General features: G+C 42.1%; 1 protein-coding gene across 1 annotated transcript in view; it reads right to left on the bottom strand.

The window, feature by feature from the left end:
- DPYS (dihydropyrimidinase) overlaps positions 1-22168 on the bottom strand; it is a 56736-nt gene that overhangs the window by 6500 nt on the left and 28068 nt on the right. Inside the window, exons 6-7 of the mRNA XM_060243341.1 lie at positions 20812-20953; positions 20147-20289 (exon numbers count right to left, since the gene is read on the bottom strand). Of these exons, the coding sequence (XP_060099324.1) occupies positions 20147-20289; positions 20812-20953 (285 nt within the window). The remainder of the gene's footprint in view (positions 1-20146; positions 20290-20811; positions 20954-22168) is intronic.

Genomic DNA, 22168 nt, shown 5'->3' with positions numbered 1-22168 from the left:
TCCGTGGAAACCAATCATGGTTTTAGCATTCATTTCAGCAGAACCAATGAGAGGCAGTGACCCATGGGAAATGGCTCCATATGCCTTCATCTAAACGTTAAATGTGACCCCCCCTCCCATTGATCTGGATGGCCCAGGCTAGTCAGATCTCATTGTAACTCAGAAGCTAAACTGGGTAGGCCCTTGGATGGGAAACCACCAAAGAAATCCAAGGTTGCTATGCAGAGGCAAGCAATGGCAAATCACCTCTCAACCCCTTTAGCCTTGAAAACCCTACAAAGTTGCCATAAGTCAGATGTGACTTGACAGTATTTTCCTCCACCACCATGAAATCATTTTTTTGCCCTGATCTGGCCCAGAGTACTCCAATCTCATCAGATCTCAGAAGCGAAGCAGGGTTGGGCCTGGTTAGGACTTGGAGGGAGATCACCCAAGGAAGTCCAGAGTTGCTACACAGAAGGAGGCAATGGCAAAACACCTCTGTTCATCGCTTGCCCAGAAAACCCTACAAGGTTGCCACAAGTTGTGATTTGACAGTGCTTCACACACACACACTCACCAAATGGGACTTTTAAGTAACTGCTATACAAATTCAGCACTTTGTGACAATATGGGGCAGTGAAAAAAGAACAAAACCATGGTTCTTTTCCTGAACAAAATTAATTACAATGATTAATGGTTAGTGGTGACTAATTATCATTATTAAGTCTCTGAGCAACTAAAAAAATCCTTTCAAATTGCATTTTCAGCTATTTTATATAATAAGATACTGCTGGTATTTTGAGGATAGGCATTGCCTAAACATTAGCCTATTTATTGTGATTGTCTTAATATTTGGCAATGCTGTGCCAGGCACTCAAGTATTTACTTTATGCAGAAAACATGTTTATGTATTTATTACAACCTTTATGTCCTGCCTTTCTCCCCAATCAGAGCCACCAAAGCAGTTTGCAACTGAAAACAGAGCATTATAAAAAGAGATCATAAAAATCAATTGAAACTAAAATTCAACTATGTATGTCAAAACACAGAAACAGCAGTTATAGGGCAGGAAGGAGAGGGTCACTGTGGGAATGCCAGATAAAACAAAACCAAAAATCTTCATTCAGATCACTCTGTTGCCTACATCAAGTGAACAGCAAAAGTAATAGCGATGGGGTGTGAACTGGCAGAGACTGACCAAGAGAGAGATCTTGGGGTCGTGGTAGATAACTCACTGAAAATGTCAAGACAGTGTGCGACTGCAATAAAAAAGGCCAACACCATGCTGGGAATTATTAGGAAGGGAACTGAAAACAAATCAGCCAGTATCATAATGCCCCTGTATAAATCGATGGTGCGGTCTCATTTGGAGTACTGTGTGCAGTTCTGGTCGCCGCACCTCAAAAAGGATATTATAGCATTGGAGAAAGTCCAGAAAAGGGCAACTAGAAAGATTAAAGGGCTGGAGCACTTTCCCTATGAAGAAAGGTTGAAATGCTTGGGACTCTTTAGCTTGGAGAAACGTCGACTGCGGGGTGACATGATAGAGGTTTACAAGATAATGCATGGTATGGAGAAAGTAGAGAAAGAAGTACTTTTCTCCCAATACAAGAACTCGTGGGCATTCGATGGAATTGCTGAGCAGACAGGTTAAAACGGATAAAAGGAAGTACTTCTTCACCCAAAGGGTGATTAACATGTGGAATTCACTGCCACAGGAGGTGGTGGCGGCCACAAGCATAGCCACCTTCAAGAGGGGGTTAGATAAAAATATGGAGCAGACGTCCATCAGTGGCTATTAGCCACAGTGTGTGTGTATATATAAAATTTTTTGCCACTGTGTGACACAGAGTGTTGGACTGGATGGGCCATTGGCCTGATCCAACATGGCTTCTCTTATGTTCTTATGTTCTTAATAGGAGATTAGGGCCGAGGTCAGATGGGCATGGATGAAAGCCAGATACATGTCGGATTTTATGTGGTTGTCCAAACATCAGCATCTGGCAATGGTCGCTGGCTCGTTCGTGTCCCGAACTGCCACGACTGAGGTGCAGACTTTTTTGATAGTACATTAAATCCGGAATAAGAATGCTTCCGACGACTCCTGTTCATACTTTCTATGTTTGAACGCTCCATTGTAGCCGACTCATTGCAAGTGCACATCCGCTTCCCTGTGAGAGCTCACTCCAAATGATATCATTGCACCTGCAATTGTTGACTCAGCATTCCAACCTTCCGAGGTCGGTAAAATATGCACCCAGCTTGCTGGGGGGGGGGGAAGTATAGATATCCGGGGAAGGCAATGGCAAACCACTCCGTAAAAGGTCTGCCATGAAAACTTTGTGAAAGCAGCGTCACCCCAGAGTCGAAAACGACTGGTGCTTGCACAGGGGACCTTTACCTTTCCTAAATGTGGGAGGGAGGCAGATCGCCCACCTTTTCTGTCTCCCTGCCAGGGGAGGAAGATGACCCCCCTTTGCCGTCTCCCCGCCAGGTGGAGAGACAGCAAAGAGAGCTCCTGGGCTTCCCCTTCCTTTCTGGGTGTTTAAATGGGGGGGGGGCAGATCGCCCACCTTTTCTGTCACCTTTAAAAAAAAAAAAGCCAAGCACAATATTCTGTGTACTGCGCTTGTGCAAGTGTGGAATGCCATCTCAAAAAATGAGGTCCGGTTGAGACCTCTGATCAACCAGCGACGGGACCAACACTGCTTAGAACTGAAGGATGGAGAGTTGTCTGATCAGGAAATTTGTTGTAAAAAAGCTGCGGTGTATAATAGCGATGGGTTAGGGATGGATTTAATGGTGAGTGTGACTGCGGCCTTGGTGTATCATTAGGTAAAGCAAAAAAACAAACAAACCCTACACCACCAAACACGTCCAACTATCAAAATTTCCTACCAATGATAAATCTCACATGCCATACAATAAGGTGCTAAATCTTTTATATAATAATATAAAATATTCAATGTGCCCATTGTACAGGACAACACAACCCTATTTGCACTATTCATAGAGTTACAAGCTTAGAGGATTAGACCATCAGGAAGACAAATACAAGTGCATAGTAGATTATATAGACTTTTGAAAACTAAATACGATATACCTGCTCCGCATCACAGAACTTCAATCTCCTAAGAGTAACAAAATTTAAATGTCCTTGTAACAGTACTTCAACCCTAAACTGGCAATAGCCAACTTCCAAGTGTAAATAACAAAACTGCTTTGCATTGGAGCAGCCCACTGCTCCCCCCGCAAGTCCAGTAATGTCTACCATGAACAGCAGCATATATGGGGGTCCCCAGGCAATATCCCCAGGGTGTTCTGAAGGAGAAGGTGTGGCCTCAATGGCAGGCATTGATGGTGACATTATTGGCTGGTGCTGGGTACTGCTAGCCAATCAGTAGTTCTTTGCCTGTACAGTGCTGCAGCCGTAACTCCAGCAGTTCTGTTGATGTCTGTTGACAAGGGTGTTGCTTCCCCATCCAAAGGCCATCAGTGGAGGGGAGGATTATTCCCTGTCGTCTACCCTGCAAGCTAGTCCTGGCTACGCTAAATGGAGGGGGTGAATCCAGGACTTTATGCCTGCAAAATGTTCTCGATGACTGAACTACAAGCTTCACCCAGATTTGAGTACAAGAAAGTATTTTTCTGCATGATTAAAGGTGTACCATATAACACTGTTACTGAAATGTATGGAGACTGAAGATGGCAAGGACAGTGTGAGGCTGGGAGAAAGAATGGGACATCATCCTGAAGTCATCATGGCTGTCACATAGTAGTTTATGGCATACAGTCTACCCTCCAAAGCAGGCCTGTAGCCACAGGGAGGCCTGTGGGGACACTGCCCTCTGACTTCCACATGGGGCCCCCTGACTGGGCTCCTTCCTTCCTTCCTTCCTTCCTTCCTTCCTTCCTTCCTTCCTTCCTTCCTTCCTTCCTTCCTTCCTTCGCCATGACTGAGCCAGTGAAGTGTCAGCAGCTGGAGCTGGGAGAGCTGAGCAGAGCACAGTGCACTGCAGCAGCAAAAGCAGCAGGCGGAGAGGAGGGAGGCAGAGAAGCAGGAGGTGAAGGAAGGAAGCCACATGGAATGGGATGGGGAGGGGGCAGATGGCTGGAGCTGCAGACCGCAAAGTGTTGGGGTGGGGAAGAGAGAGGTGGAAGGAAACTCCTGTGCTTGTACACAAGGTGCAATCCCTTCTTGAATCCAAAGTTTTAGGGTTGGCTGCCTCAACTTGGTTACTTTCAGAGCTTCCAGCTTTTGCCCCTGCCCCAGAGAGCTTCTGGGAAGTGGCAAGCCCTGCAGTGGATGAGAGAGGGTGCCCCCAACTTTTTAAAAAGCACCCCCCCCTCAACTTTTAAAATCCTAGCTACGGCCCTGCTCCAAAGTTATTTCATCCAGGGGAATTGATCTCTGTAGCCTGGAGATCAGCTGTAATTCTGGGAGAACTCTAGAATTCACCTGGAGACTGGTAACCCTAGCTAGACTGGGCTCTGAGAATGACTTAGAGCAGGGGTCCTCAAACTACGGCCCGCGGGCCAGATGCGGCCCGCTGAGGACGTTTATGCGGCCCGCCAGGTTACGGCAAAATCAGACCGGAAGTGACGTTCGACATAAACTCACATTAGCAATGCACACTTCCGGCACTGGGCTGAGGCGGCGGAGACAGAGTGTGAGGTGATACCGAGGTGAGGTGAGTTCCCAGGCCGGGGTGTGTGGTGTGGGGAAGGGAGAGAGATGCAGAAGACGGAGAACTGACGGCCCGCGGCCTTGTACAGTAACGGCAGTCCGGCCCTCCAACAGTCTGAAGGACAGTGAACTGGCCCCCTATTTAAAAAGTTTGAGGACCCCTGACTTAGAGAAACCAAAAAGAGAGAGAGTCACAAGCCTTCTATGCAGGAAAAACAGGATATGCTTTAAATTAATGAGGAAGAAAAGATTCAGCACTGCTCTCTTGAAACAAGGAGGAATTTGCTCCCTGAAGAATGCAGATGATATTTTGTGAGACTGTGTGGCACAGAAAATGAACACTGTGTTCTCCTAGAGACTGACTTTTGTTGCTTCTTTCTTTGTTCGTCCCTTTTATCTAAAATAAAAAGGCATACAGATGGAAAGCATATGATCTTCTTTTGTGTGCTGAAGAAAAATAGCACCATCAAACTCTTGCATGAAATTACTGGGGACAAACTCCTACAGAAAATGAGAGTCCTAGAAAAATCTTGATTATAATTCAATACTGAAATAGTAAATCTATGATCACTTTCTCTTTAGTTCTCTGCATAAAGAAATAGCAACAGACATGTATCCCCCCCTTAAATTACAAAGAGGCTACTGAACGATTTTCCCTTATCATTAATACATATTAAGAGACACTCCAGGCTATGTACATTGGCATAAACCAAAGGTTAAGAATACCAGTCGATTGTGTATACATCAATGCATGCAGTGGTGATAAACAAGGCTCTGTTGGCCTTATAACTGAAATGAAAATTAAATTTGAACACACGTTTGTACTGTAGGCTGAACACAAAGGCTAGAATTTGTATTTGGGTCTGTGATATTCAAATCTATTTCTTTGAGTGACACTTCCAAAATTCTCACCTAAATTTCCCCCATATTTTGGAGTTCCCAGCAACCACATCTCGTGTTCAAAAAGGAACCATGTGCATTAGAAATTCCTCATCATTTGAGACCTTTACACTAATATTCCCTCTAAGCTGTGGAGTCTTGTGAGCAAAAATTCTACTTTGTGAGTGACTGGCATTAAGATTGTGAGCTACTGCATATTTAGTTTCTTCTGGGGCCATTTTTCCTGAGCTAAGACAAAAATGTGTGAGCCCAAGGCTAAAAAACTGTGAGCTAGCTCACACTAACTCAACTTAGAGAGAACACTGCTTGACACACACAGGACTGCCCCTCTCATTATACTCCCCTACAGCTGCACCATTCTGCATTGCTGGTAGTATCGATCACATAGGTGGGTAAAATCAGCAACTACCCGGGCCAAAGTTCAGAGCCTTTTTTGGTGACAGCACTTGCATTGTGGGGAAATGTCCCGCCAGAAGTATATGCAGGAGTGGAATTCTAGCAGGAGCTCCTTTGCATATTAGACCACACTTCCCTGATGTAGCCAATCCTCCAAGAGCTTACAAGGCTCTTTTTTGTAAGCTCTCGGAGGATTGGCTACATCAGGGAGGTGTGGCCTAATATGCAAAGGAGCTCCTGCTAGAATTCCACCTCTGAGTATACCTCACTTTATTGACTTTTGGGATCCTGTGGCAGGTATAATGGTGGAGATGTGCCTTTTCTTAAAGATGTGGGCTTCTAGAGTCTATATCAAAGTTGCACAGAGTAAGGAGGAAATATTTTAGGTGTGGGTAGATTTGTAAATTTCCTGGTCTGGATAGCCCAGGCTAACCCAATTACTTCAGATCTCAGAAGCTAGGCAGAGTCAAGCCTTCCTAGTATTTGGATGGGAAACCACCAAGGAAGTCTAGGGTTGCTACACAGAAGCAGCAAATGACAAACCACCCCTGAACATCTCTTACCTTGAAAACCCTATGGGGTCCCCTTAAGTCAGCTTCAACTTGAAGACTAAATAAATAAACAAACAAATAAAAGTGCAGAGTAGCCACAGCATTCAAATATGTTTAAATATTTTCTTTTCTTCCATGCATTATTGATGTGCACTATTATACAAAGAAAACGTATGTGCGGCATATCAAGATTCTTTCTGGATGCACCCTCCAACTTGCACCTGAATTCAAAAATCCTGGCTACACCCCTGCTGGGATAGGAGACCTTCTTGGGATACCAGGCCTGAGAGGCAGAGGCAGGTTATGTCAAGTCACTTCTCTAAATGTCCTCCATACCCCAGTAGGGGTTGCCAGAAGTTGCTAGGACTTCCAAACTTGCACACATGCGCGCACACACAAACAATACAAAAAAAAAAATACCGCCCCCACCCCCCAAGAAGGATTTTTGATATGTTTTATCCATGCATGGCTGTGCACCAGGAAATTTTTTAGGTGTGTGAACTGAGCAACCTAAGCAACAGCACATACTTGAATTCTGGATTTACTGGTCAGTGTCTTACCAAAGCATAAAGCTTTCTGCCAGCCTAAACCCCTTTCCTCTGTCAAAAATGGCTCCAGCAGAAGACCCACTTCCAACGGAGGAAAGATTCTTCAGCTGGAGGAAAGGTACAAACTTTGCTGAAAGGAGTAATGGAACATAATTCAATTTTAGGAATTCTCTGGACTAAACCAGAATTAAGGATGAGTGAAATGCAGGCAGAGAGCAGCTCAAGAACAATAAAGAAATGGAATATGGGAAATTCATTTGTCGCAAGCTTAATGACCATTCAGGGGGAGATGGGAAAAAAAATTGAAAGGAAGCCATGCTGGTACACTCCCTTTCTTCCTAGAAATCTGCTAGTCTCACACAGCTATGGGGAGCATCTAAAAATGTGCAGACTTCCCTCTTCCTCCTGCAGTAAAGTATGAGCTTTTAAAAGTCCATGCTGAAGGTTGAGGGGAACCTTTTGGGCAAAAAGTGACACAGCGGAGATGGCAGTACTGAAGAGGAGGAAGTGAGACAGTTTCACCCGCTTCCTGTTTTTCAGTCTAGGCTCAATGTATCCAGAGTCTGTGGACAACACAGCTTTATAGCTGCCATCCTCCTCTCTGGTGACTTTGATGTCTGCAGTTCTGGCCACCTTTGTAAAAAACCAGAACTACATTAATTATTCTCTGCATATACATACACTCAGTTTAAAATAGTAGTTGTGCCAAATAGAAGGGCAAGGCTGATTGATGTATCACAGTGACCCAGCTAGCATCCTGCTGCTACCATTTCTTCCATTATTTTGGTTTCTTCTACCATTTGGGGCTGCAGTTACTTGGAAGAGCTGGCTCTTTAACAGAGCACTGCTATTTCTGTCCCCATACTGTGCACTTTTTATACATATTGAACACTCACTTACAGGAAAGAGACAGCATTGGGCATAAAAGGAGAAGAAGCAAAAGACCACGGATTAATCCACAGAAAGGAAGTTCAGGGGCCTCTAAGGAGACCATTATGCAAGGATGTGGATGATACATGGGCAATAGAGAGACTGTGACTGGGAGCTTAAGCTAAAAGGAATCTAGCATGCAAAATGTAAACTGTATTCATGAAATGGAGTCAGCTTTGCAGACACAATGCAGAATTAAGGAGCCACAAAGATGTGCTGGACGTTTGTACTCTTCAGGCTGGGAATGCAAACTTGGGCAAGCTCTCAATGTTTGCTTCCAATCATGGGAAAGCATTACGCTCAAGAGGCTATTCTTCTTCCCTGGATCGGTTCTCAACCCAAACAGTGTTTGCCTGCAGCTCTTCCTAGGAGCCTTTGCATCCACAGATGTTGGCCAATGAGATTTTTTTTTTTAAATATGATTATGGCCCAAACAAGGGGTTTTAAAAAAGTGAAATACAGACTCCCTCTTGCCCTTCACAAAGCCTCATCCTGATTAAACCACTGTCTCTTTATATATGATATATTTATGATATATTTAAATATCATTAAAAGAAAGGTCTTTTGAAACCTAAGTGCTATTTAATGAATATTTCAGTAAAGAAACTTATAAAATATTCCTGAATAGAAGAAATCACTCTCATTTCTGTCACGCATTTGACATTGACCTCTAATTTACCTTCTCTCAAAAACATTTTAAAAACTTTCAGTATGCTATACTTAAAATATACCATTGTCAATTATCATTCCACTTGGGTTACACAGTTTATGCACACAGTTTATGCAACAAATATTTGGATTAACCCAAATCACATTAATGCATGGTAGGGGGAGTAAATTCAATTCAATTGGACTTTCCTATTAAATATATTTTGGAGTGGGGCATTTCCAGTCAGTTTGTTTATAGCATGAACTTAATGCTGAACTGGCCAGACAAGTAGTAGAGAAACTTCTGAACTACTGCCACAAAAGAGAACAGAGTCTTATGAAGAAAGGAGATGGCACAAATGCCAACCTTGTATAGTTGAAAAACAGCCAAGAAACATGGCCTACTGAAAAGTGATGGATCACAATGTAGGGCACACACACTGGTAGTCTCCTCAAAAACTATCACTGTGAGATTATAAATATGTTAAATAAACTAAAGAAAGAGAGCGGATCTTAAATATTTTGACAGATAAAGCATGATTTTGAGTCATAGATTGTAGAATCATAGAGTTGAGAGGAACCTCCAGGGTCATCTAGTCCAACTGCCTGCAAAATGCAGGAAACTCACAAGTATCTCCCCGTAAATTCACTGATCAGTATTGCTGTCAGATGGCCATCTAGCCTCTGTTTAAAAACCTTCAAAGATAGAGAGCTCACCACCTCTTGAGGAAATCTGTTCTACTGAGAGTCCACTCTGACTGTCAGGAAGTTCTTCCTAATGTTTAGTCAAAAACTCTTTTGATTTAATTTCTACCTGTAGGTTCTGGTCTGACCTTCTAGGGCTACAGAAAACAATTCTGCACCATCCACTATATGACAACCAAGTACTTGAAGGTAGTGATCAAGTCGTCACTTCTCCAGGCTAAACATACCCAACTCCTTCAGCCTTTCCTTGTAGGATTTGGTCTCCAGATACCTCAGTATCTTCATTGCCCTCCTCTGGACCCATTCTGGCTTGTCTATATCCATCTTAAATTGTGGTGTCCCAAACTAAACATAATACTCTAGATGAGGTCTAACACAGTTATTAGATAACTAGAGAAGCATAAAAGACACTGAAATGGTTCAACACAGAGGTCTGAAGCTAGATCTGATTCTGGGCCAACTAACATTTTTTTAAAAAAAATTAGCCTTATCCTCCTATAACTTTTCAACCATCATGATGGCTTTTGTGAAATGTGAGGTGTACATATGTTTCCATAAGTACATAAGTGCCATCAAGACACAACTGATTTATGGAGACCCCAATAAGGGACTTTCAAGACAATTGTGAAGCAGAGGTGGTTTGCCATTGCCTTCCTCTGCAGAGTCTTCCCATTCAAGTACTGATTCTGCTTTGCTTCTGAGATCTAACAAGACTGAGCTACAACATGCCATCTTCCCTCTAGAACACGTATTTAGGACTAATTGATCCAATATAGTGAAGTTGAGAATTAATCCAGTCTTAAATTATAGAAAGCATAATGCTGCAGACATACGATCAAACTCAAAAGTGAAACAATGTTTAGAATCTCCAAAAAAAAACCCCAACCCAAATGAATAATGCTCTCTCTAGACTAGCATGGAAATGACTTGAATAAAAATTCTTATTTCCATGAATTCTTAAATTCATCTTTCCATTCTTATTTCCATCGTCACCAAGCACACACCCACTTCCTTTTGCTACCATGGGGAGGCATTTTCCAGCAACTGTAGGAGTAGCAGATCAAGAGATGCAGAAAAATCAGAAATTAGGGATAACTTGAGTTCCCATTTTCAACCTATGCTGAAAAAGACAAAAAAGGGCTTGAATTCTGTATAACAATGTAAGTTCTTACTGAGGTTGCTAAAATTTCTCATCTGTCTACCACAGTCTCAGCCACAGTGAATGCTACTATATGCTCTTTCCCCACACATTTGTTTCAGGTAACAGGACTGTACAACAACCACAGGACGTGTACTGGCAGAGAGAACCAGCCTTTTGGATGACCACAAATATTTTGACAAATTTTGGCTGCTTTGTGAAGTCAAGTTTGTGGCAGGTCAACCAGCACAAACTTTCCATGAACTTTCAAGCTGTTCATGGAGGTTTGTACTGGTTTGTAAGTGGAGACATTTCCACACAGGCTGTCTCTGTTCAATCAAAATGTTTACAGAACTTCAAAGCAACAACTTGGAAAGTGTGTAGAGGAACATCCGGTTTGCGAATGGACACGTCATGAACCACCCACCAAACCGCATTTTTTCAGTTTGTGCTCATCCCTATTCCTGTATCACAGGCTCACATACACACAATGTAGTTCTAACTGGGTTTGTGATATCATTCAAAACCAAATGAAGACAGTGCATTAATAAAGGAAACCACTGAACTCTACCACAAATCTTTATGCTGTACTGTAGCTCAGCATAAAGTCAGATCTTTAAGGAAAAATAAAGGTTATATCCTGAACTCCATTTGTTATTAAACCAGAAAGGCTAACGTTGTTGATTTATAGAGATTTCTTTGGGTAGTCTTATAATGCCCTGATAATTTTTCATAGGAATGTCTAAATCTTCTCCAAAGGCTTCCAATGAAAATCTCCCAATTCTCCCCAGTCGTGCATCAACATCTGTCTGTTGCTTTAGGCTGGCATCTCAGCCTGCATTTTTATTCTGCAAGAACACTGCATCTGGTAGGAAAGAAATGGATCGCAACCAACTGTGATATTAAAAGTTTTCCTTCCAGTGTACAAGTGATCGAGAGCACAGCTTCACGTAGTTTAAGGGATGGAAGTAGTTCAGCTTTCTGTCTTATAATAATCTCCTCACTCCCCAAAGACAATTTTCAAAAAATGCCAAGTGAATTTGACTCCTTCCATAATGAAGTGTTTAACTTCAAGGTCTCTTCCCTGATTATGCTAGAAATCATAGCATACTGGCTCCTCTAATAAATAGGGAGGGGTGTGTGTGTGTGGCTATTTTTATAAAATCATACGTAAGATACATAAAATCATGGGCAGAGAAGTAAAAAATCTCCCAGTTCTCCCCAGTCCTACATCAACTGAGGCTATCATACTTTGGTCACATTATGAGAAGACAAGAGTCACTAGAAAAGGCAATAATGCCAGGAAAAGTTGAAGGCAGCAGGAAAAGAAGACGACTCAACATGAGGTGGATTGACTCAATAAAGGAAGCCACAGACCTCAGTTTGCAAGACCTGAGCAAGGCTGTTAACAATAGTATGTTTTAGAGATTTTTAATTCATATGGTCACCCTAAATCAAAAGTGATTTGACAGAACTTCACACATACACACACGTGAAACAGAAAGTTAACGTCTGATTCTGGAGATTAGGTGAGTTTTTCTGCTGGAGATGCCTAGTTATTAGTAACCTAGCAAATGGACCAGCTAGGGCAACGTTACACAGCTCTATTTCCAACCCAGAAGGGAACTAAAACACCCAACAGGGGGGGGGGGGAATCTGTTTTTACTTTGCTAATTCAGAAGCTTACCTGTCATTTTCATTACATCCAGACTTTCTCACTCTCCTCTCAAGAAGAAGAAGATTGCAGATTTATACCCCACCCTTCTCTCTGAATCAGAGACTCAGAGCGGCTTACAATCTCCTATATCTTCTTCACTCACAACAGACACCCTGTGAGGTGGGTGGAGTTGAGAGGGCTCTCAGAGCAGCTGCCCTTTCAAAGACAACTCCTGCAATAGCTATGGCTAACCCAAGGCCATTCCAGCAGCTGTAAGTGGAGGAGTAAGGAATCAAACCCAGTTCTCCCAGTTAAGAGTCCGCACACTTAACCACTACACCAAACTGGCTTCATTCAGACATCACATTAAACCAACAATAATCCTGAATGAGCATGAACATTGATGCCTTTCTGTCACATGAATCCTGGGTTAAATCTAACTCTGCAACCCTATGATGTGTGAGTGGAGACATCTGGCATAACTGGAGTTAATTCCATACACTCCCCCTGCTCCAAATCAGTACTCTTAAACAGATTTAATCAAGGTTTACAATCCATAGTTGTGGAGCATGGGAAAACTAAATCTAGTTAAGCATCCATATACTGCTGGACGTGGTACTATTGGAGGGTTGTAATTTGCCATTGGCTTTCCAGATGTGGATAAGAGAATCCAGCTGCCCATGACTGCTGTAGCAAATCAGCAGTGCAGTAGTCAACAACATGTGAATGTAGCCCAGAATTCCTCCATTTGTGCTCCCTGTGAATAGGGGAGAGGGGGTCATGCATATTCAGAGTTAATATCATTTTGATTTTGCATTGGAATGCAGCATCTGAGTCTGAACTAAAGTGTCAGGACTACAAATATTAACTTATATTATTAGCTTTCCTATTTGTTTGCATTATAATATCAACGGTAACAAATAGGGCTTTTTTGTTATACTTGCTTTACTCTTCAGTTAATAAATGTGCATATTCTTGCTTGTGTATGCAGACAACGAGGACAGCATTTAGGGTAGGTGGCTGAAATGTGGTGAACCTGGAAGTGCTGGCAGATAGCCACTGCAAGAGAGATTTCAGCCAGCGGAAAGCTGCCAATTAGCATTTGTTTCTTCCTCCTTCCTAGGCCGAGTGCTCCCTCTTCTGGCCCAGTGAAAGCAATATAGCCAACCAGCCTCAAATGCTTTGAGAAATGCCTGGTCTTCTTTAAAGCAGTGGTCCCCAACCTTTTTGGCACCAGGGACCGGTTTTGTGGAAGACAATTTATCCATGGACCGGGTGGGAGCCGGGGTGTGTGTGTGTGTGTGTGTGTGATGGTTTCAGAATGATACAATTGTGCACTTTATTTTGGTGTGGTGGTTAAGTGTGCGGATTCTTATCTGGGAGAACTGGGTTTGATTTCCCACTCCTCCACTTGCAGCCACTGGAATGACCTTGGGTCAGTCATAGCTCTCGCAGAGCTGTCCTTGAAAGGGCAGCTGCTGTAAGAGCTCTCTCAGCCCCACCTACCTCAGAGAGTGTCTGTTGTGGGGAAGGAAGATAAAGAAGATTGTGAGCCATTTTGAGAGTTGGAGTGGAGGGCAGGATATAAATCCAATGCCATCTTATTATTATTACTACATTGTAATATATAATTAAATAATTATACAACTCACGGCCTGGTTGCTAACAGGCCATGGACTGGTACTGGTCCATGGACCAGGGGTTGGAGACCCCTGCTTTAAAGACAATAGATAAATGCTGTGGGGACAGGACCAGACCCTAAGTCAACAGTTCAAATTTGATCAGGTGCTGAATGTATGTTTGGAAGAAGCACAAAAAGTCTTATCCAGACAAACTGCTCTCCCAGGAGGAGAAATGTATTTTTGCAATCAAGTACCAATATTTTGATAATGCACAGCTCTGTCCTTTTTGCTGCCTTCTCAAGTAACCTTGCAGTGGCTTTGTCTATTCCTTGATAAATGGGGAGCAGGCGGAAAGATCAAACTCATATTAAGATGTTCACCCATGGAATAAGTTGAATCAGATTTTTCTGTGACAAAACATGGGCAACTCATCAAGAGGCACCTTCGTGTGAGTAAGATAGCTATCCAATTTTAATGTATTTTTTTTAAAATAAAAATTTTGTTTCTTATTATCTGGCCAGAGATACGCAGGAGCCCAAAAAAAACCAGGGATCCCCTACCCTCAAATGGGGAATGGCGTCCCTATAGAATACAGGGGATGTCTAGTCTGCTTTTGCAAAAAAAGGCTGTAAAAGGATAGGTAAAGGGATGGTATTTTGGTGGGGAAAAGGATACAAAATGTTTTGCATACTGAACATTTCTGCCCATTAACACTCCTCCAAATAGCTTCCAAGGTTAATGATGAAGTTGCTGCTACAGGCAAAATCATTTTTTCTTCCTCAACAAGAGCTGGTTGCTTTGACTTCTTGCCTTTCTTGCTTCTGCCTCCCCTCCCCCACCCACTTCTCATGCATCTGTGATTGTAGGAGCTTGTAAGTGGGATGTTGGGTTGAGGCGGAAGGAGTACTCTCTTAGCAGGGAAGCTTATGGAATTCCCCTTCCTACATCTTCAGTCAAGCTCCCCTCCCCTCCAGCTGCCATTTTGTTTCTCATGATTGAGGTTTGGCTGGCAGGCATTGGTGTGTGTGTGTGCACCCTGTATATGATTTGAAAACAACTTAATGGCAAAGGGAGGTTTCATTGGTCCTTTCTTTCTACCTGCCCTCTTTTGGAGGGCTCCCAATTTTTAAAGTATTAGCATGTGTAGATTTAAACCTCAAACTTAGGACTGCAATCCTGCCATCTGATTGGTCAGATTTATAATCAATTTAACAAATTCTTCCTATGGTCCAATATTTCTGAGAACTGTAGTGGATTGGGAGGCGGGGTCTCTTCTCTTCTTTGCCATGGTCAAAATGAAAATCCCCAGCTAAAACAGCTAGAGTGGGGTGGATTTGATGGGAAAGGGAATAGTTATGTCCTTAAAACTATACTTCTCATTTTTTTTTATTTATTCAAGTATTGAAACTCTGCAACTGCTGCTCTGCTAAAAATTCTGTAAGAAGAGGTCTGCAAAAGAAAGTGCTGTTTCAAATAAGCAAAAAATTGTGGATGCGCCGTATCTTTAATGACAAATTGACTACTGAGTACTTCTTTGTTTTAAACAATAAAACAGTTTGCCTGATATTTCTTTAAACTGTCTCAGTATTGAAGAAGTACAATGTTAAAAGCCACTTTGAATTTTGTCACAAGAGCTACTCAGTAAATCAAGGAGAGTAAAGTAAGTAATGTTTTTTAAAAATGGATGTTTTTGTAGCAAAAGAGTTTTAGAAAGCACACTGAGGAAAACCTGACTACTTTGAGGGCCAGCTACTATGTTGTCAAATGTGGTAGACCATTCACTGCTGGTGAATCTGTTTAAAAGTACATGGTTATAGTCAGGGCTTTTTTTGAGCAGGAATGGAGTTCCGGCTGGCTTGGCATTAGGGGGTGTGGCCTAATAGACAAATAAGTTCCTGCTGGGATTTTTCTACAAAAACCCCTGTGTGAAATAATGGTGCCATTGAATGTGTTGCCTAATATGCAAATAAATTCTAAAAAAAAAGGCCTGGGTCCTAGTAATGGAGGAAATGTGCCCTGATAGGGTATCTTATGTTAGTTGTGTCAGTTTATCTGCATCTACTATCAACAGGAGTGTTGAAGAGCTAAGAGAAGAGCTGCATATGCCACTGATTGTCAGAAATGCTTCCTGCCCGCCCAGCATTAGATGAGAGCAATGACATTCTACTCAACCACGGATTTGTATCAAGGGGATAGATTCCAGCTTCAGAATTACAGAACAGTTGTGTGCACTGCAGAGTTTGAAAGGCACAACAACAGCTGCAGAAAACATATTCTTGATCAGCAGAAAATCAGCAGAAAATCTTGGTCTGAGTTGGGATGAATTGAAAAGCATCACAACTGATGGTGCAAGAAATATCATGGGAAGGAAAACTGGTACAGTTGCAAGAATCAATGAAGAAATTAATCAGTACACTTCCTGTGCAATTTCACTGCATCATCTATCAGCAAGCCTTGTGTAGTAAGATTCTTCAGTGGAAAAGAGTGAAGTGTATTGTTGTGTCCAGTATTAATTACATCAAGCATCATGGCCTTACTTATGATCTGTTTTAAAATTTTCTCTCAGTGGGGAGGGCAGGATATAAATCCAATAAACTTAAATTTAAATAGATAACAGAATATGGAGATGTATTTATTGTACCATGCAGGAGTCAGGTGACTTAGCAGAGGCAAAATCCTCAAACATTTTTTCAGTCTACATGAAACTGATGTCTTTCTCAAGGAGTAAGAAAGGAAAAGGCCAAGTAGTACTATCTGACCCTGGATGGATTTTTGATTTGGCTTCCTTACCTGATATCACAGAGCATCTGTGCAGGCTGCAGGGAAAAGAAAAACCTGTATTCTGAATTGCAAGCTTTTGAAGCAAAACTAAACATTTTTGTGAAGCAAGTTAGTGAAAGCAACTTTTCAAACTTCTCATGATGCAATCAATTAAAATTTGAGAAGGGCAGGAAATACAATTCAATGTTGAAAGACATATCAAAGCACTGAACCTATTGCGGGTGTAATACCAGAACAGATTCACTGATTACCAAAAGAATGGAAAGGAAATAAGAATGTTTTAGAATCCAGAAGTTGCAAGTAACTTTTTTCAGATGGAACTAATTGATTTGTAAACCGTGATCATCTCAGAGACATTTACAAAGAAAATATTCTCTTCGGTTTCTGTTCTCGTCTGATATATTTATCAACCTAAGGAAATTTGCTGCAGGCATGTTCACAGACTTTGGCATGGCATTACATACATCTGTGAACAAACATTTTCCAAGATGAAAGTTGTGAAATTCAAGTGTCAAGACTTACAGATTACATGACATTTTAAGGGTGTCAGTCACAAACTTTGACTTGGCTAACAGTAAACAGTCACAGATATTACACTGACTAGATAAGCACATGTAGCTAGATAAAAGGATTTCACAGTAAAATATTGTTTTAAAATGGATTGTGTTCAAGTTAACATTTCTTCATTTATCTCTGAATATTTACTTTTGATCTAAACAGGTAGGTTAATAATTTTGATTTAAGATGCAGCCCTCTTTAGCCATTGGATGCTCTAATGCAGCCCACATGTGCCAGACAGTTGGGGACTTCTGCTTTTGAAGATCCTGGACAGAGAAAGGTCTTTCCTAATATTTGCTTATTGAGGCTTTTTAACTGAAGATACCAGGGTTTAACCCTGGGACCTTCTTCTGCACACAATGCACTTGTTCAGCAATTTGATCCATGGACATTCTCCATTGGAAAAAAACCAAGCAAAACAGAAACATAGCTGAGTCTCAACAACAGTGGTCTTAGGTCACAGAAGGCTGAATCTTGGCAGTAGTAACCTTAATTACTTTGAAATTGATTATGGAAAGAATGGTGGATCGCAGACGCAGAACTTGGAACCTGCAAAGTGATAACTAGTTACACACAGGAGATGAGTTGGGGGGGGGGGGGAGATCTCATCTTCCTCCTGTATCGCCCTTCCCCACAATTTCTACTTTCAGTCCTCACAGCACCTCCCTAGGGCCAGATTAAGGCCAACTGATGCCCTAAACACAGCCCAACAATGGTGCTCCTTGGCCCTTCCAATGCTTAACTTACAAGATGTTAAAATTAAATGAGTACTGAAGGTGAAATAAGATTTAAAAATCAGCTTTCTTCTAGGTCAGGGGTGGGGAACCTCCGTCCCAAGGGCCGTATGCAGCCCTCGAGGTCACTTGGTGTGGCCCTTGGGGATTGCTGGGCCAAACTGAGCCATGTGGCAGCCTCTCTGGCGCCTAGCTGGCCAGCAAGGATCATGGGGCCCAGCCATGCTGTGCAGCAGCCTCCCCGGAGCCAGGCAGGAATCACAGGGCCCAGATGTACTGTGCAGCAGCCTCCCTGGGGCTAGGCTGGCTGGCCAGAATTGCTGCAGGGCCTGGAAAAGTTATTGTCACAGTTCAGTTTGCCCTTGATTATCCCAGATGGTGTGGCCTAATATGCTAATGAGTGTGTGACATAATACGCTAATATTAGAGGATGTGGTCTAATATGCTACTGAGTTTCTGCTGGGCTTTTTCTACAAAAAAGCCCTGGACCTATGCATTTGCCTAGGGCAGCGGGCCGGGTGTGTGTGTGTGACCTAATATGCTAATATTAGGGGATGTGGTAATGTGTGTGTGTGTGTGCGTGCCAGATTATGCTCCCCCCACGACTTCAAATAGAAAAACAATTATTTGCATTAATTTTGCTGGCCTGAAACATTCTCCCTTGGAGGAGCACTGTTTTTTAAGTTGATAATTTTTATGGCCCACGAATGATGTTATAAATATCCATATGGCCCTTGGCAGAAAAAAGGTTCCCCATCCCTGTTCTAGGCCATCCCCCACAACTATATTAAATATTAACTTTTAATTTTATTTAACACTAAATAGCAGTAAACAATATAAGCAAAATCCCCCTCTGCGGTGCCCCCCCCCATCCTTGGTGACCTAAACACATGTTTATTTTGCTTAATGGTTAATCCAACAGCCTCTCTCCATTTACCACTTCCTTCTCTCCCTCCCACCCACACAATTTACCTTTATCTGCCCTCCTCCAGTTTTCAGTTTTCCTTCCTTGTCTCTTTGGCGATCTCTCCCTCTTTTTCTCTCCCACCTACCTGACAGTCTTTTCTGTCTCCCACTTTAGCTTCTCCTTCTCCTCTCTCTTCTTCCTTCCTTCCCTTCTATCTTTCATATTTTTCAGTTTCTCTCCCAAGCCTGTCTTTGGCAAATAGAGACCAAAGGTTGGAAGGGACTAAAAAAGGTAAAGGTAGTCCCCTGTGCAAGTACCAGTTGTTTCCAACTCTGGGGTGATGTTGCTTTCACAATGGTTTCATGGCAGACTTTTTATGGGGTGGTTTGCCATTGCCTTCCCCAGTCATCTACATTTCCCCCCCAGCAAGCTGGGTACTCATTTTACCGACCTTGGAAGGATGGAAGGCTGAGTCAACCTGGAGCTGGCTACCTGAACCATCTTCCTCTGGGATCGAACTCAGGTTGTGAGCAAAGGGCTCCAATTGCAGTACTGCAGCTTTACAGGGCTCTTTGGAAGGGACTACTGGACCACAATATTGTTGTGATTGCCTAGCAGCCTCTGAAATAACCACCAGGATCTCAGATTAGCCTCATGAGATCTTAGTGGGCATTAATCTCTTAAAGCTATAGATGTTCCTTCTATTATCCGGGGGTTTTCACCCCTGCACACCCTGGGCTTCCCTCAGGTTTGTAAAACATCACTCCTTTTTGCCTCTGGCCCCATTGCATGGAAGGTCCCACTCAGAATTAGCTATAATCAGGACTCGGATTCAGCAGGAGCTCACAGGAGCACAGCTCCTGAACTTTTCTGAGAGTTCCACCTTCTCTTTCCCACCTTGTCCATTGAATAGTAGGTGCAGCTGCATAACAATCCCTGGATGAGCTCCACCACCTATTTTTCTACAAAACAACCCCTGGCTATAATTATTGTATTGCTAATATTCAGCAAAGTGTTTTGGAGTCCTTCATGCATCACTTAGGTGTTTTCAGACACCACAATGTGGACAACAGCTAATCTGAAATTCAACTGCCTTGGGATTACTTTTAATCATTGACCATCTTCAGGAAATGGCAATTAGGATAAAGTACAGGCAGTGTTATTTTCCTATACGGTCAGCAGTCCAGATAGATTTTTTAAAATGTTCTGACTAGACAAAACCCTCTGTGCAGAGATGCTGTGGCTAGCACCATAGATCCTGTGAATAATTCAAATGCAGCACTGTTCAAATGGGATGTTAGCCCATCATCAAGATTTATGCCTATTTGAAATAAAAAATGCAGCCCTATCATACTGCTCAAAGATAGGATGGACAGATGGGAGCTGATTACTCAGGCCATACCTTGTTGCCTTTGGGTCCCAAATGACAATGTCTGCATCAGAGGCAACAGCAATTCTCCCCTTCTTCGGGTACAAGTTAAAAATTTTGGCTGCATTTGTGCTGGTAATAGCCACAAATCTGTTTTCATCCATTTTGCCACTGTGCTGCAAAACAGTATGGAAAAGCAAAAATATTCATTTACTTTAAAAGGAAAATACTCAAGCTGATTGCAAGCAGCTTCTCTTCCTGTCGCCAAACACCACACATTTGCTGGGCAGGGAGTTTCAGCATCTGAAGCTGCCAAAAATATACTGAAGCATTCAAACAGCATCCAGAGAAGGCCTCTTTACAGCATGTGGAAGAAGCAACTCCCAGATTTCTAGTCTTGTTCATTGAAATTTGATCTCTAGTCTTGCTCATTTATAATGGTCATTTTTGAAATTTGGTTCCATTTGCTCAGGAGAGCCAAGACATTGTACACAGGAACATTTCTAAGCTGCATATGTTCAGATAGTGGGTTCAATAGCATTTGGAAAGATGGTAACTATCTAGTTCAAGTCAATGCTAGACCGAACAAAAGGGGCGTTTGAGAACATGTGGGCCCCCTTATAACAAAATGGCTATCTTGTCACCGCTATTAAAATGGTTCCACTGTTATTTACAAGAATGGAAGAAGTCCAACTTACCACGCCTTTTTCCCATATAACTGACATCCTGTCCTCCACACCATTCACCCCATTCGGGATCTTTGTAAAATCATCCTTTCCCAAAGCTTTCTGGCAGATATCAAAGGTACAGTTATCTGTCGCTGATACAGATAGGTCACCACTAAAAAAAATAGTCTATAGTTAGGTGGATGCATAAGCTGATAGAATTTCCACTGTTCCACAACTCTTTAATTTATACCATAATCCAATAAATTTACTTTTTCATGCATCATTCTTCTGTTTTGTCAGGCCAGGAATAAGGCTTTTGAGGAAGGTTAGTAAAAGGATTAAGAATATATTGCATTTACAGAAGGTAGCACACAATTTTTCAGTGAGTATTCTTCTGTGGTTCTTTTGGATATTATGATGATTGCATTTTCTTAGCATTTTATTCCAAGTGAATGGTACCCATTCTCAGAATGTCAACATGTAAGTAAGGAGGAGACATAATAGAGGCTAATAAAATTATGCACTGGGTGGAGAAAATTGACAAAGAGAACCCTTTTCTCTATCTCACAAAATATTAGAATTCAAGAGCATCCAATGAATCAGATGATCAGTAGACTCAGGACTGACAAAAGGAAATAATTCTTTATGCAGAGTGATTAAAATATGGAATCTGCTGCCAGAGGATGTTGTGATGGCCACAGGCATAAACAGCTGTAAAAGAGAATTAGGTATATGGAGGACAGCTTTATCAGTGGCTACTAGTCATGGTGACTAAACACTCCATGTTTAGAGACAATCAGCCTCTGAATCCCACTGCCAGGACACAATATCAGGAGAACACCTTGGCCTTCATGTACTATTACAAAATAGGAGTCAAGTTGCACCTTTAAGACCAACAAAGTTTTATTCAGAATGTAAGTTTTTGTATGCATGCACACTTCTTCAGACAAGGGCGTAGGGACTGTACCCTATCTCCTTGTCTGAAGAAGTATGCATGCATACAAAAGCTTACATTCTGAATAAACTTTGTTGGTCTTAAAGGTGAAACTTGATACCTACTTTGTTCTACCGCTTCAGACCAACACGGCTGCCCACTTGGATCTATCTTCATGCATAGTAGTTGGCCACTATGTGAGACAGGATGGATTAGATAAATTTTGCCAATACTTTTCCAAATGTCTACATGTTAAAAATAATGCTAGTTCTGGGACTGCTGCAGCAAGATGAAGGTTGGAGGGTGGATAGTACAGTTTGTCCCTTACTATAGGGATAGAGGCAATAATTTACTATAAAACTGTTAATCATAACCTAGTATGCAGTCATTGAGGGAGATGGAATTCTAAAGAATCCAACTGCTTGGTGTCATCAGTTGGATTCTGCAGCTCCA

This window comes from Heteronotia binoei, chromosome 7, assembly GCF_032191835.1.
Source record: "Heteronotia binoei isolate CCM8104 ecotype False Entrance Well chromosome 7, APGP_CSIRO_Hbin_v1, whole genome shotgun sequence".
NCBI lineage: Eukaryota > Metazoa > Chordata > Lepidosauria > Squamata > Gekkonidae > Heteronotia > Heteronotia binoei.
This window is presented reverse-complemented; position numbering and strand designations above follow the sequence as displayed.